This window comes from Engraulis encrasicolus, chromosome 21 (genome assembly GCF_034702125.1).
Source record: "Engraulis encrasicolus isolate BLACKSEA-1 chromosome 21, IST_EnEncr_1.0, whole genome shotgun sequence".
NCBI lineage: Eukaryota > Metazoa > Chordata > Actinopteri > Clupeiformes > Engraulidae > Engraulis > Engraulis encrasicolus.
In genome coordinates, this window is record NC_085877.1 from 12,891,247 (window position 1) to 12,905,077 (window position 13,831).

The 13,831-nt window shown below is 46.0% G+C and overlaps 2 protein-coding genes across 5 annotated transcripts in view; both read left to right on the forward strand.

Moving 5' to 3' along the window:
* The window catches only part of LOC134436893 (FH2 domain-containing protein 1-like), a 44,411-nt gene extending 35,817 nt beyond the window's left edge, over positions 1–8,594 (forward strand). For both annotated transcript variants that reach the window (XM_063186217.1, XM_063186219.1), the window contains exons 7-12: positions 1,049–1,119; positions 1,658–1,765; positions 2,207–2,277; positions 2,990–3,107; positions 4,389–4,553; positions 5,296–8,594. In XM_063186217.1, coding sequence (XP_063042287.1) covers positions 1,049–1,119; positions 1,658–1,765; positions 2,207–2,277; positions 2,990–3,107; positions 4,389–4,553; positions 5,296–7,704 — 2,942 coding nt within the window. In that variant the 3' untranslated portion in view covers positions 7,705–8,594. The remainder of the gene's footprint in view (positions 1–1,048; positions 1,120–1,657; positions 1,766–2,206; positions 2,278–2,989; positions 3,108–4,388; positions 4,554–5,295) is intronic.
* Positions 8,595–10,649: 2,055 nt separating this feature from the next.
* Positions 10,650–13,831, forward strand: part of LOC134436894 (F-box/WD repeat-containing protein 7-like) — a 96,258-nt gene continuing 93,076 nt past the window's right edge. The window contains exon 1 of one of the 3 annotated variants that reach the window (XM_063186221.1): positions 10,650–10,759. The gene's annotated coding sequence lies outside the window, so the exon portion shown is untranslated. Of the gene's footprint in view, positions 10,826–10,891; positions 11,119–13,831 lie in introns of those variants that run through there. The other 2 variants (XM_063186220.1, XM_063186222.1) reach the window with 2 other exon arrangements.

Consider the following 13,831-nt stretch of genomic DNA (forward strand, 5'->3'; position numbering starts at 1 on the left):
CCAGACTACCCCCAGAAGGGGACACAGGGAGGAGACACAATGAACAAAACAGATTGAAGTGGGTGCTGTGTTGTCATTCATTTGGCTGGCCCGGCTGTTTTTGGCCACATAACTGACTGCATCTGGAAAAATTCAGCTCTTAATCTCCTCCACCAAAGTGGCACATCCACAGTCTTGTGTTTGTGTGTGTGTGCGTGCGCGTGCGCGTGCGCGTGCGCGTGCGCGTGCGTATGTGTCTGAGAAATAAAGTCTCGTCCTGCTGATTCACACTTTTTCCGTAATCTCTCTCTCTCTCTCTCCCTCACCCTCTTTTTTTTCTCTCCTCCAACTCGCACTTTCTGTGTCAGACGCTCTGGCATGGCACTGTATACATTTAGACTGGATTTGGGGTGCTGTGCGGTCTCCGAAGACTTTACTCAGGCAGCTTCAATTCATCCACATAATACCCCAGATACTCCACACACTGACTTCTTTTACACAGAGATATGAAAACACGAATAGTTTGGTGCTGCATTGCTTTCTGTGTTGGGATTACCTCATATAATCTTTGAGTAAATATAAAGTGTGTTTTTCTTTGGAATGTGTTGTGCTTGTACTGCATATGAATGCTTATATTTGCAACATTCAACACTGTATCCCCTGATAAATTGTTTATTCACACTTTGGCTGGTTCCGTAGATTACACCAGAGACAGAACCAAAAATATGTGGAGATTATTAATAAAGCATCTACCGGAGTGGATTGTTAAGATTCAAAGATTTAAGTTAGTTGATGATGAACACAACACCACAACAAAATGAAACTACCTGATCTCTGTGCACAGACTATCAATATCCAGGACTCAAAACTAACTTTTTTCATCACCAGCCAAAATGTTAATCATACTACTAGCCAAACGCATACTCACTAATGGGTCAAAGTGGCTGGTAAAGTGGCTTTTCTATTAGCCAACCTGAAATGTCACCAGCATTTGACCGGTTGCCAGGTGTTAATTAAGAGACCTGTTCATATTAATGTGTTGTCTTTTTTTGTCTATTGTGTATGGCAGAGCTGATGGGTTGTGGAGAACTTCACGCCATCTTGCACCTGGTCCTCCAGGCTGGCAACATCATGAACGCTGTGAGTTATTCATTCCAGTCTCATTCCTTGTTTGCTGTCTGCTTTTTAGTTGTATGTGAATACATAGACTCAGGCTGTCAGCCTTAATGTGTTTTTGTCTGTTGTAGATGTGATGTAGCTGTGGTTTGTCTTGTCTGTTGTGTTTTTATTGAAATGTAACTTTTTAAAGCCGCCTGTCTTGGCCAAGACTCCTTGACAGAAGAGTTATTGTAACTCAGCGGGACAACGTCCTAGTCAAAGAATAAAAAAATAATGATAACAAATCCACAGCGTCTGTCTGCCACCACTGTCTACAATCATTCGACAACGACTCGTTGATCACTGTTGTATCAATCACTTTTTCTGTATTTATATGCATGCACCCCATATACTACCCATGTGCACTCTACTTTGAGTTACACAGGCAGCTGTGGTCTAGTGGTAACCAATACACTGGAAAAATAATAATGATAAGTCGCTTCGGATAAAAGCATCAGCTAAGTGTAATATAATGTCATGTCGTGTACTCATGACTCGTGTCTTTCTCTGATCTCCATAGGGTGGCTATGCAGGCAATGCGGTGGGCTTCAAGCTGTCCTCACTGCTCTCCCTGGCCGACACCAAAGCCAACAAGCCAGGCATGAACCTGCTGCATTTTGTGGCTCTGGTGAGTATGCACGCGCGTGTGAGCGCGTGTGTGGGGGTGTCATTGTTGTGCAGGTCAATGAGCATAGATGGATAGTCCTAGTTGCCTTTTGGTGTGTGTGTGTGTGTGTGTGTGTGTGTGTGTGTGTGTGTGTGTGTGTGTGTGTGTGTGTGTGTGTGTGTGTGTGTGTGTGTGTGTGTGTGTGTGTGTGTGTGCAGACAAGTGTGTGTGTGGGTCATTGTTGTGCAGGTCAATGAGCATAGATGGATAGTCCTTGTTGGGTGAATTTGTCAATCTATTTATCTACGAACCCAGTGCACTTTATGGCTTATATGACTGTTGGTTCAAGTAGGTTTGTGTGTGTGTGTGTCTCTGTGTGTGTGTGTGTGTGTCTGTGTCTGTGTCTGTGTGTGTGCATTTGTGTGTACTAATCTGCCTTGTGTGTCCTCTGCTGTTCCACAGGAGGCTCAGAAGAAGGATGAGCACCTGTTGAGGTTCCCTGAGAAGCTGCCGCATGTGCAGAGTGCTGCCAGGTAACCACATCTCACCTCGCCTTACCTCATCTTACCTCAGGCGGGTGTTCAAAGAAAATAGTAAAGGGATAAACCTGGCTAAGTTGACCTACAGGAAGTGGTAAACCTGCCAATCGAGGTATCTATTGGTTAAGAGAATGAGGACTCCAGGCTCTTCTATTAGATGATTTACCACTACCTCAATGTAACCAGTTTTACTACTGAGCCACGTTCTCTTGGCATACTTCCCAGGGCTGAACTGGCCAGGGACCAAAACATCACCCAGGCTTTTTTGTTGCTTAAATTGGCCCCTCACACATACAATATAAATCCTTCTTTAGTCCACTGTCTATATTGAAGATGGACCAATGAAGGTACAATATTGTTTTGAGTACTGATGTGAATGCACTTCTCAACCATTGGCCACGTTTGCTGTGCAGCGCGCAGATTCTAACCAGAATGCATTGAAATGTCAAAGTGGGCATGCACGCTGCACAGTAAAAGCAGCAATGCGCCATCATGAACGCAGCCATCCTCTGAAATAACACAGACACAAAACAAAGCCAAAGCGACCAAACAATAAAAAAAATACATCATGCGTGTGCTTTTCTTCTCCGACAGGATCTCGGTGGTGAATATAGAGATCCCATCCGCTTAATTAATGTACATGAAAGAAATTCGAAACAAATAATGAAAGTATGTTGTGTGTGTTTTTTTGTTTCTGCTCCTCCAGGATCTCGGTGGAGAATATAGAGGTAGAGTTTGAGTCTCTGTGCCAGCGTCTGCGCTCAGTGGAGGAGAAGATCAATAGAGATGCTGAGCTGTTGGAGCAGTTAGACCTTTTCTTGAAGGTGAGACACACACACACACACACACACACACACACACACACACACACACACACACACACACACACACACACACACACACACACACACACACACACACACACACACGTTCCCACAATGACCTTTTCTTGAAGGTGACGCGCTGTGACACTGTTGACATCTCATGCTCTGACCCCTGTTGGTCACATGCATTGGGCATGCGGACATTGGACACATTTATTCTAGACAGACCATGCACGGGCATGTACACACACACACACACACACACACACACACACACACACACACACACACACACACACACACACACACACACACACACACACACACACACACACACGTTCCCACAATGCTACTTGAAGGTAACACGCTTCCCAGTCTTGACATCTCAGTGAACACACACACGCGCGGGGTACTAGGGGGTGGGTATTGGCAAAGGGTTCACAATTCAAGGCGCATCACGATACACATGCCACAATGCGATTCTGTCACAATGTATTGCTATTCATGTATTATAGTGATGCATTGCGATATTTTCTTCAGTAAATGTGTAAAAATAATACAGTTCATTTGTCAGTTGCTGTGTGTAAGTAGCATTCATAAGGCACTTTTTTATCTAAGCATTTTAACCTCTGGTAAAGAGCTTCCATTACAACAGAAATATTACCTACTCTGTACTGAGCAAAATGAACCAGTGGCAAATTCAATTCTATTATTATTACATAATCAATTGTCATGAATATATCGTGAAAATAAGTATTGCGATGCATTGTCATGACTATCTCCACCACCGAGGTGGACCGAGGTGGAGATACTGACTTAAAAAGAAACAAAGATTTCCAAATATACAATGCAACTTCAAGGTGACACGCTATCACATGGCAGCCATAGCACGAGTTGGTCACATGCACCCAGATACACGCTGAACACATACAGTACATCACACAAACATATACACAGCCATGGCCCAGGTGTGTAGTGTACACACAGACTAGACAGGACACCCACCTATTGAGGTGGACGTACTGGATTTGAATGTAAAAACCCTTCCACATCCCTTTCGACTGTTTTTCGACCAGCTGATTCTAATGAGTCGTTGGAAAAATAATCCAAAGGTCAAACAACGTATACACTGCATCAGGCTAAAATGAGTTCATAAAATATCTTGTCTAAAATGTGTTTCTGTCCTTGTGGACAGTTTTATGACATTTCCTCACCCAGTGCCTCTATAAATAATGTGGAGAAAATAAATTTCTTTTCTGACACATGTTTGTTTCTTTGTAGACCTCTGCTCAGACCCTCATGGACCTGAAGCATCGCAAGCTGGAGTTCCGCATGGAGGGGAACACTCTGATCGATTTCTTCTGTGAAGACAAAGACACCTTCAAACTGGACGAGTGTTTCCGCATCTTTCAAGACTTCTGCTTGAAATTTAAAAAGGCAGTTCAGGTACACGACACATGTTGTTCCTTTGATTACAGTAGTTGGTCTTGGGTGAATAAGCAGCAAGGATTACAGGTCGAGCACCTGAACAGTTGTGTTTTTAAACTAGTGTGCCCCCGTGTGGTGGCTGAATAGTACTGCACATGGTAAAATTCACTGCTGATCTGTATGTTGTAGTCCATATAGGCTTTTACTACTCTTCTGTTCAATTCCGTCATTCTCTCATCTTAGCACTTCCTGTGTATTTTTTCTATAAAAGTGCCTTCAAACAATGAAAGTAGTCTGTTCTGTTATTTTCTTCCAAAAAGGCTAAAATACAGAATTAAGTCTCCTGAAGGACAATTTTTTCTATGTATGTAATCCTCATTCTAATACATAGAATTAACCCTTCTTGCGTCCCTTAGTTTCTCCTGATTAGTTCCTTTGAGCAAGTCTTAAAACACTTCTTCTTGGAAATCAAGCATTTATTGACACCTATTTTCCAAAAAAAAAAACATTTACATAGAAACATTCATTCATGTACCCACCTAACTGCCTCTGTTCTTGTAGGGCAATGTGAAGCATGAACTGAAGGAAGCTGATTTCTGTCAATGTTTGAATTATTGTCTCTGTGTTGAATATGAGTATTGAATGATGTTCGTGTTCCCATTCACAGGACAATGGTAAAGAAAGCTGATTTCTGTATGTGTGAATTGTGTCTCTGTATTGTCCTTGAGTATTGATTTATTGTCCGCGTCCCATTTTGCAGGACAATGTGGAGCGTGAGCTGAAGGAGGCGGCCCGCATGAGACGTCTGCGTGAGCTGGAGGAGAAGCGGCACTCGTGGGCGGGCGGCGAGGAGCACGGCGGGGCGGTGGGCCTGCGCTGCAGCAGCGAAGCAGACATGGAGGTGGCGCTGACCCGCGAGGGGACCCTATTGGACCTCCTCCGACCCTCCCGGCCCCGCAGCCCCCAGAGCCCCCTGGGACGCTCGGGAAGCCTGCGGAGGATCCGCCAGAGCCCCGTGGCCGCCGCCGACCGCCAGCTGCACAGCTTCCTCGAAAGGACCTCGTCCTCGAACTCATCGTCGTCATCCTCACCCTCGTCAGACTTTCCTAAGCAACACAACAGGGTGAGCGTGACTGAGGTGTTCACGCCTGTCGCTACCAGCCCGGGTCATAGGTCACCGGCTCCGTCTCCGTCACACCTCACGCACACGCCCTCCCCCTCCTCCGCCTTCCAAGCGGCAAAGCACTTTTTCACACCCGTCAGCCCCTCATCCTCTGCATCTCGCCCACCAGTCCCATCAGCCACCCGTCCTACTGCTCCTCGTCCTGCTGCCAACCTCAACACTAATACCTCAGACGTTTGTGTCAACAACAATAACAAGAATCTTTCATCAGCTTCTGCAACTGCTACTACACCTGTGGACACTCCAGTGGTGCGCACAGACGACAACAAGAACATCATTGCAGACCAGCAGACAGAGGACATGCACACGACAAACGTGCCTCTGAATGTAAACGTAGAAAAACACACACTTGTGCCTGGCCTACAGACGTTTGATGTGTCCAGCTCTGCCGGTCAACTCCAGGATGACTTGGCCGAGGATGAAGGAATTCTTGCTGCCATTCTGGATGATCTCATCGTGACCGATCTTGAAAATGAGCCAGAGGATGAGGAGGAACAGGAGGAGGAGGAGGAGGATGGCGAAAAACCTGAACCACTAATCCTCAGTTTGCCTCCCTTGCGGAAAGGTCTTGAAGGACCTGGTAAGACCAGTAGAAGTGTGCCATCTCCACAAACAACGAACAAGGAGGATGAGACTGTTGTCACAGAAACAACCCCCACTCCTCAGATGCCAACCAACGTGCCAGTCATTCAGGTGTCCGGGGAAGGTGGGGAGGTAACCGTGCCAATGGAAGAGGCCAGTGGTAGCCAATCAGAGGGCAATAAGGAGGAAGGAAGCCCTTGTGATGTCACAGATTCCACTTCATTGCCCTCCTCACCCATGCCCTCCTCACCCACGACTCACACGTCGGTCTTGGTGGACGAGACACCGGCGGCTACATTGACAGTGGAAAAAGCAGAGTCCGTGGCCCTTTCAGACTCCTCATGCGGCACTCCACCATCAGTGTCGATATCGGGTAGCAGTTCCTCAGATTCTCGCTCCGTACGCAAGACGTCGCCCGGCAGCTTCAAGGAGCGCAGCGCCAACATCAAAGGAGGCAGGAAACACAGCGCGGAGAAAACGGTCATCACGGTCAAAGCTGCCGCCGCCACAGCCCAGCAACAGCCCAGCAGGCTGGCCAAGCCCACCGCGAAGGCCCCGGCGCCCACCAAACCAGTCACCCGCCTCGTCAGAACCCTGACCGTGTCGGAGAACCAGAGTATGAGGCGGGTGGTGCCCATCTCCCGAAGTGCCCGTTCTGCTACCACTACGAACAAGAAGGTGGAGAAAAGCGTTCCTGAAAGCACCACCAGCGGCAGCAGTGGCAGCCGCCGTCTGTCTGTACACCGTGGCAGCTTCGCCCTCGACTCCAGGCCTGCCAGGGCGGTGAGGGAGCCCACCCAGGCCTCAGTGGTGAAGCAGCAGCAGCCGGTCAAGAAAGCGGTGGCCAAGCCGGTACGACCCTTGGTGGCCAAGCCCCCACATGAGGAGAAGATGTGCCGGTCGACCCTGCGGGCATTGCAGGCAGCCCAGGCAGCAGCTGGTGGTGGAGGTGCTGGGCAGACGTTGGCACCCCCTGAGAGGTCTGCCAGCGCTCCTCAGACACCTGTCCGCACCCCCAGCTTCCTCCGCAGCACCGTATCCTCTACCACTCGTCTAAGCAAGCGAGACTCTGTGTCCGGCCCGGCTGGCCCTGCCTCTTCCAGCGCTGGTGGCAGTGGCGCTGCTGTGGAGGCTGCTGGTGGGGGCGAGGCGTCCACCACAAAATCCCATTCGTCCTTGGTGCGCACGTCATCCCTCAGGCACCCTAGCAACAAGGTGGCCCCAGAGGGCTCCGGCGCTGTGTCACAGGCCTCTCTGAGAAGGACCGCCAGCGTCAGGAAGCCCGCCTCTGACACCCTGGTGGCGCTCAAAGTTCGGGAACGCAAAAACAGCGGGAGCTTTTCCGACAAATCGAGCTCAAGAGACTCTCATTCCGACAAGCCCTCGAAACCTCAATGGAGGTAAACCACCACAAGAGGGCTTTTTTTAGACTTTAGGTGAAAAAAAATTCAAAGAGGTAAAAAAGCTATATATAAACAATGTGTAACTTAATAATAAAAAAGTCTAGATTTGTATTTTTGTGGTCTTTATTTAACTTTCTGAGTAAATGTATAGATATTATTTTTCGCTTTCTTTTCTCTATGAACTATGTTTTTTTTGTATGCATTGGACTTCAGCCCAGCTTACAGTACATATCAGAATAATGATCCCGTTTAAACTCAAAATGGATATATGCATAACTGAGCTTTCAACACAAGTACACATCTTGACAATGGGCTTCAGCTAGTGAAGGAGGTATCGACGAAGGGTTTTCCCCTCATACGTAATCTTCCTTTTTTTGTTATTGTTTGTAATGAAATATGTGGATATATTATGCTGATGCTGCTGATTTATTAGTGGAGTGGAGGGAGAAAGTTCCAGAACTCCTACTGAACTGTCACCATTTCAAATTGATCTTTTGTTATTTTCCCTCATTGAGTCAGTCATGTCTTGGTAATGTTGATAATGTTCTGTTTTTCAGAGTGGATGATTGCTCTACTATGCTAGTTTTACTTGCATAACCAAAGGAGATTATCTATTTAAGTCAAATGAAAATGTAACCGAAGTGTCAACAGGCGCAATCACTGTCGCCAGTTGGACTAGTTTCACTTCAATCTTTGAATCAAACCAATCTACTGAAACAAAGGCCATGATGTGACATTGCTTTTTGTTCTGTTTGTCAACTGTCGATTATCCTTTTCTCTGTCATTTTTCATGTGTCAAGGCAAAAAAACAATTCTGTGGACGTTTCTGAGATGGGTGACCAAGCACAATTATCTGTTTTTTCTGTGTACTCAAAATAAAGTTTATGTTTGAAAAAAATGTCCTATCCAGTGTCATATCTGTTGATCCAAGTAAAGAGCACAAATTGAGTATGTTGAACCTGTTTGACATGTACCGGTGATAGATTTTTAGTGGAGATCTAAAATGTACATCTACAGTTAATTTAGGATCAGAAAAAAATGTTGTTTGCAAACAAAATATTTCATTTATTTGATTAATGAAATGTGAATAGTAATATAAAAGAGCTATCTGCATGTGTGCAATAGCAATGTATAATATGAACACTGTAGATTAGATTCAACTTGTTTACTCAGTCCACTGTAGATACAGGGCAGTGAAATGTAGTTCAACGTCTGATCAGTCAGAAGTGCAATATGTTGCAGGTTAAACACAGTTTGTACAGATTAAGCAGTATTTCAAATTGAATGCAGTTACAGCACACATAACATGGTTATACATAAGCAGAGAGTATGTAAAGATAAATGGTTTGTGAAATCAGGTTTTCTTTTCTGTAATAGACAAGACTTCCATTAGGTGCACGGACCATGACACCCTGTACAAGAATACAATTTGGATAAGTGCAATGGAAATGTAAAGGAATGCCATCATAGTCGCCGAATGGGGGGTGGGGGCGCAGACCTTTTTGATCCCAAAGATTAAGGTGGAGGGGGAATAACACCCTAATACTAATAAAAATGTTGATTGTTGTTTTCGATCCGCTTGTGCACACACTTCAGTTAAACATTCTACAACTTTGACCCCCCAATGTTAAGCTTAAGTTGGGGTCTTTGGCATGTCATACATAAAATAAATGTAATGCATCGCCTTCAGTAGGCTACACAGAGCAATAGAGTCTACTATGAAATCGGGGAAGGTGTCCCAGGCCCAGAACTGGGTCCTCATTACATTGCATGTAATGGGTGGAGGGCCTTTTAGATGACTTTGTCCTGGGCCTGGCCAAGGTGTCAGCCCCACCCTTTATGAAAAGCATAATCTGTTTGTTGGCAGGTGTTAGGTGTGATTGTGAAGACACAGGAGAGTCAGCCTGTGATCGTCAGGTTGCAGGTTCGAATCCCTTGGCAGTAGGACGAATGTTGAAAGAGAGAAAGAGAGAGCTTGTTCATGAGTAATCGAGCTAGAAACCCTCAGCCTTCAATTTTAGGCCTACTTCACAGCTCACATATCAGGCTCCCAGGTGTACTCTTTGACCGATTACATGTGCCTGACCCCCGGCAGGTGTACTTCTCCCCCGTCTTTGGCAAGAAGGGCACATACTTGGTGATGTATACCTGCCAGTTGCCCTCAAAGTACAGGTCGGTCTGCTTGGCACCAGCCATCTCCTGTCCGTTCTTCAGAAGCGTGATGGTGAGGTCAGGAGGGTGGAATCCCTTCACATGACAAACCAGGGCATTTGTGTTTGTGTCATCTAATGGTGCATTCCCCAGAGGTAGGACCTTCCCAATAGGCAACAAGGAGTCAGCTACCTCCCACTTGAAAGCGTTCCAACCAGCAAGCTAACCAAACTACAAACATGGAGGGACAAAAATACATATCCACTTTTCAAAGATGTCAGCAATGTAAACAATGAGGTGTAAACAACACCTATTTAACAACACCTATTTAACATTTATTCATGTAGCAGCATTACATCTTTGAAAGAGGCAATTGCAATAACTACACCTTAGAAAGGTTCATGGGCGGTTTTGCAACTGTTAACCTGTCCAAATAAAATCAACGCTGCCATTGCTGTGATGACATCACGATTGTCAATGGGACGACGTCGGTTTGCTTCGCTTTTGCCCCAGCCTTGGGATGGGATGTCCTTCCTTGTGCATGATGTGCTACAAAGACCAGGAACAGGAGTAGCAGCACAACTCTCATGATAAAAAGTTAGTGGAAACACGTTTCCTAAATAAAATGTAAAACCCCCACAAAAGTCAGTGACCTTGTTGGACCAGAAGTCTCACAAGATCTTTCACCTATCAGCAATTGTAACAATCAATCAGCAATCCTTAGGAGAACGTTTATGTCGTCGTTATCCAGCTGCCCACCTGATTACCAATGTTTTTCTAGTCGCTCATCCATGAGTCACTATTAGGCGCCAACTTGAAATAAACAGAGTCTCTGACGTCATCATATCGCGTCGAGGTTTCCCTCTATGTGGAGTCTCTGCGAAGGGGGAAAAGACCAACGATAAGTGAGTGGCTTTCTCCCACCGATTCTTTGTGTCCAGGCAGTCAAATTGCCGAAGAGCCTTAACCGGGTAATGAACAATTTTCTACAAAATCATTAGTAAAGACATCTACCTTTCGATTTGCCCAAAAGAATCTCAGAAGAGATCTTGCAATCGCAGCCGGCGAAGCAAGTAGGAGAACGACGTAGCGATAGCGACTTAGCATTTGCAGTTAAGGGGGAGGGTAGCCTCACCACTGGACTAGATGAGTGGGAGAGCGGCAAAGTAGACATCAAGGGCATCTGTCCATCTTAACATTTCAGACCGAGTTTGCTGTTTGCCCTGTGTGTGATATCTGGTAGATTTTCGAACCTGATTTTAGGGTGAGTCAAAACATTACCTCGTCTCTAGCACGTGCGAGTATCATAAATAGCGTCAACGAAGGGAAAACCTTACTCAAATTTGGAGTCGCAAACGTTATAGTGGATAACATCCCCACAACTTGGTAACCAAGTGCACGGGGTGTGTAATTCCAAGGAAAAGGAGGTCGGTATTGTGTAAAAATGGGGGTTGGCTAATTATATTTTCATACTAAACGTGAGAAATTGGGTTTAGGGCGGTAGTTTCATATTGTTTTCTCTGCCACCAAACACCATCTCATTTATGACCTTGTTCACGTTATTTTAAGCATCGTTTTAAAACACGTGTCCACCATTCATGCTATGGAATGTATAATGGGGTACTTTATTGACAATTTTAACGACGTCCAACTTCTGTAATCAGCTAACGTTACAATATCGATTCCACGTGTACACCGTGGCGACTTTCAGACTGTGGTGTAGCTTGATTTGAATTTTTTGTAACTTGTTCACTTGTTTGTCTAGAATGTGGTTAAAAGTCGATTGACTTTTGGTGTGTGGCTTGGTATGTACGTGGATGTCTAGTATTGAATATACGCTGCTAAAATCAATGTGACTGGCGTTACCACCATCTCCCGGGAAATTTAAAGAGCCACGTTGTGAAACCCATCCTGTGCCAACCGCTTAGCTGCTGTATCTGGTTGGTCGCTTGGTGTGGTATGAGCGAATGAGCTCAGTTTGTTTTGTGTTGAAAACAATACAGCCGAATCCGCTCTCAATACATCTCGCTGTTTTGTCAGAGTGCCTTATTTGTTTTGGCCGCTTCGCGCCATCATGCTGTGATTCTCGGATTCGCTGGGGCTCGCGGAGAAGAGAGAGAACGCTGCTGGCATCGCGCTTCCCTTTCGCTTATTATCGCTTCTGGCCACATGCGTCTACGCTTCCGAATCCAGCGGGCTCTATTGTTTGTGCTCTCCCGGGAAGATGGCCCGGACCGGCTGGAGGAAGGCGCTGATAACTGCGAGGGGGGCGGGGGAACTAAGCTTTCATGACCGTGACCGTGGTTTGTCAGGATTTTGAAGGACGGAGGGTGGTTTGCCTTTTTAGTAGCACCGTCCTCGGCGGAAACGTGCACAGCACATTTGTTGTTTACCCCTGGAAAAAAACCCGACCCTGTCTCGAGTACGTAAATACCTGAGATTAGTCAGTTCCATTGTTGGATTGTCATGTCAAATGTCAATCCTATGTAACCAGAAGCCACTAGTAGATAGAATGTGAGGCCCAGGCGACCTCAAAACAAACAATAGAATACAAACAGATTACTTGTTATTATTCATATAAAGGAATACGTGCGTATGTTTTGTTTTATTTGTTAGTGTAGAAGTGAGTGATTGTTTACTTGTGAGGTGGGGGTTTAAGATTGAAAGTACCAACCATGAACAGGAAATAGCTGAACCTGAAGAACGATGTCAGCAAAAGCTCAGGCAAGCTGCTTACTTGTGTAGAGTCATCTGTTTTTTTTTCTAACAGACTCTGGTCTTTCCTTTTTATGATGAAACAAAAGGTAGGAGATGGGCCTACTAGCTATTTCAGCTGTAACACATCCTGTCCTCAGAGAGAAGCTTGAAAGGGGACGGGGAGTAGCGGATGTGTGAAAGTCCAGGTTGGGTGGGGGGGTCCCTATGAGTGGGCTTTGCAAGTGAGTGCAACATTGTGGACAACACATAATGAAAGGGTATGGCTGGCCTCTTCAATTGGTCTTGGTGAGTGTGAGTGACTGTCAGTGTGAGAGAGTAGGGCGTGCTGCATGGTTCTTCTCTCCTGTACTGTAACCTTGCCTCTGTGCTCTGTAGGTAGACTGCTATTATTAGACCATGAGAGCCCTTCAGCACGCGTTGAATCTGACACGATACCCCCTCCCACCACTCCACCCCACATGAGGTTTCCAGCAACCAAAACACTAACCATACTCGGATGAAACGTCTGCTGCTTTCGTTCTTGTTGATCTCTCTCTCTCTCTCTCTCTCTCTCTCAAATCAAGTAGAGTCAGTGTTATGAAGGTGACGTGGCATAAATGGCCTTAAACAACTCGCCCTGCTCAAAGACGTAACAGACATGCACATACAGACACACGCACACATTCAGCCTAGACTTCTTTCATTTACACCTTCAACCTCAGAGACTCGCCTGCTATTCGAAGTGTTATTTATGCTCCTCAGGGCTCTTAGTTTGTCTTGCGACTTGTCCCAGAAAGAAGCAAGGCCTGGCCTGTTGCTCACAACACAAGTGCTTTGTATATATATTTTTTCTGATGGCCCAGTTTGCTCTGAATAAATGCCTAGAGGCTTGCATGTCAAGGCAACAAGTACTGCGTTTTGTTAATAAACTCTGTAAAGTTTGTTTTTGAAAGTGAGGAATCTCGTTGTAAATGCGGCGATTGTACCATATGCACTAGTTTCAATCCTGTCCTGTAACAAGTGTTTCAGACACATCAACTGCCATCGCCATGGGCAGACGCACGGTTTTTTGTTTCTGTGCGGAGGGGTGTGTGGCCACGCACGGCATGCATGTTGACGGGGTAAATCGCCTCTGAAGTCCCTAAACAAATGACACCTTCGTCCCTCAAGCAATCTGAGCTGGGTTTGAGAGAGCTCTGCTAGGCCCAGAGGCTGTGTTCTGTCGAGATGAGCTGCCTTGCCAGGATGAGCTGCAAAATGGGCTGCCCTAGCCAGGGCTG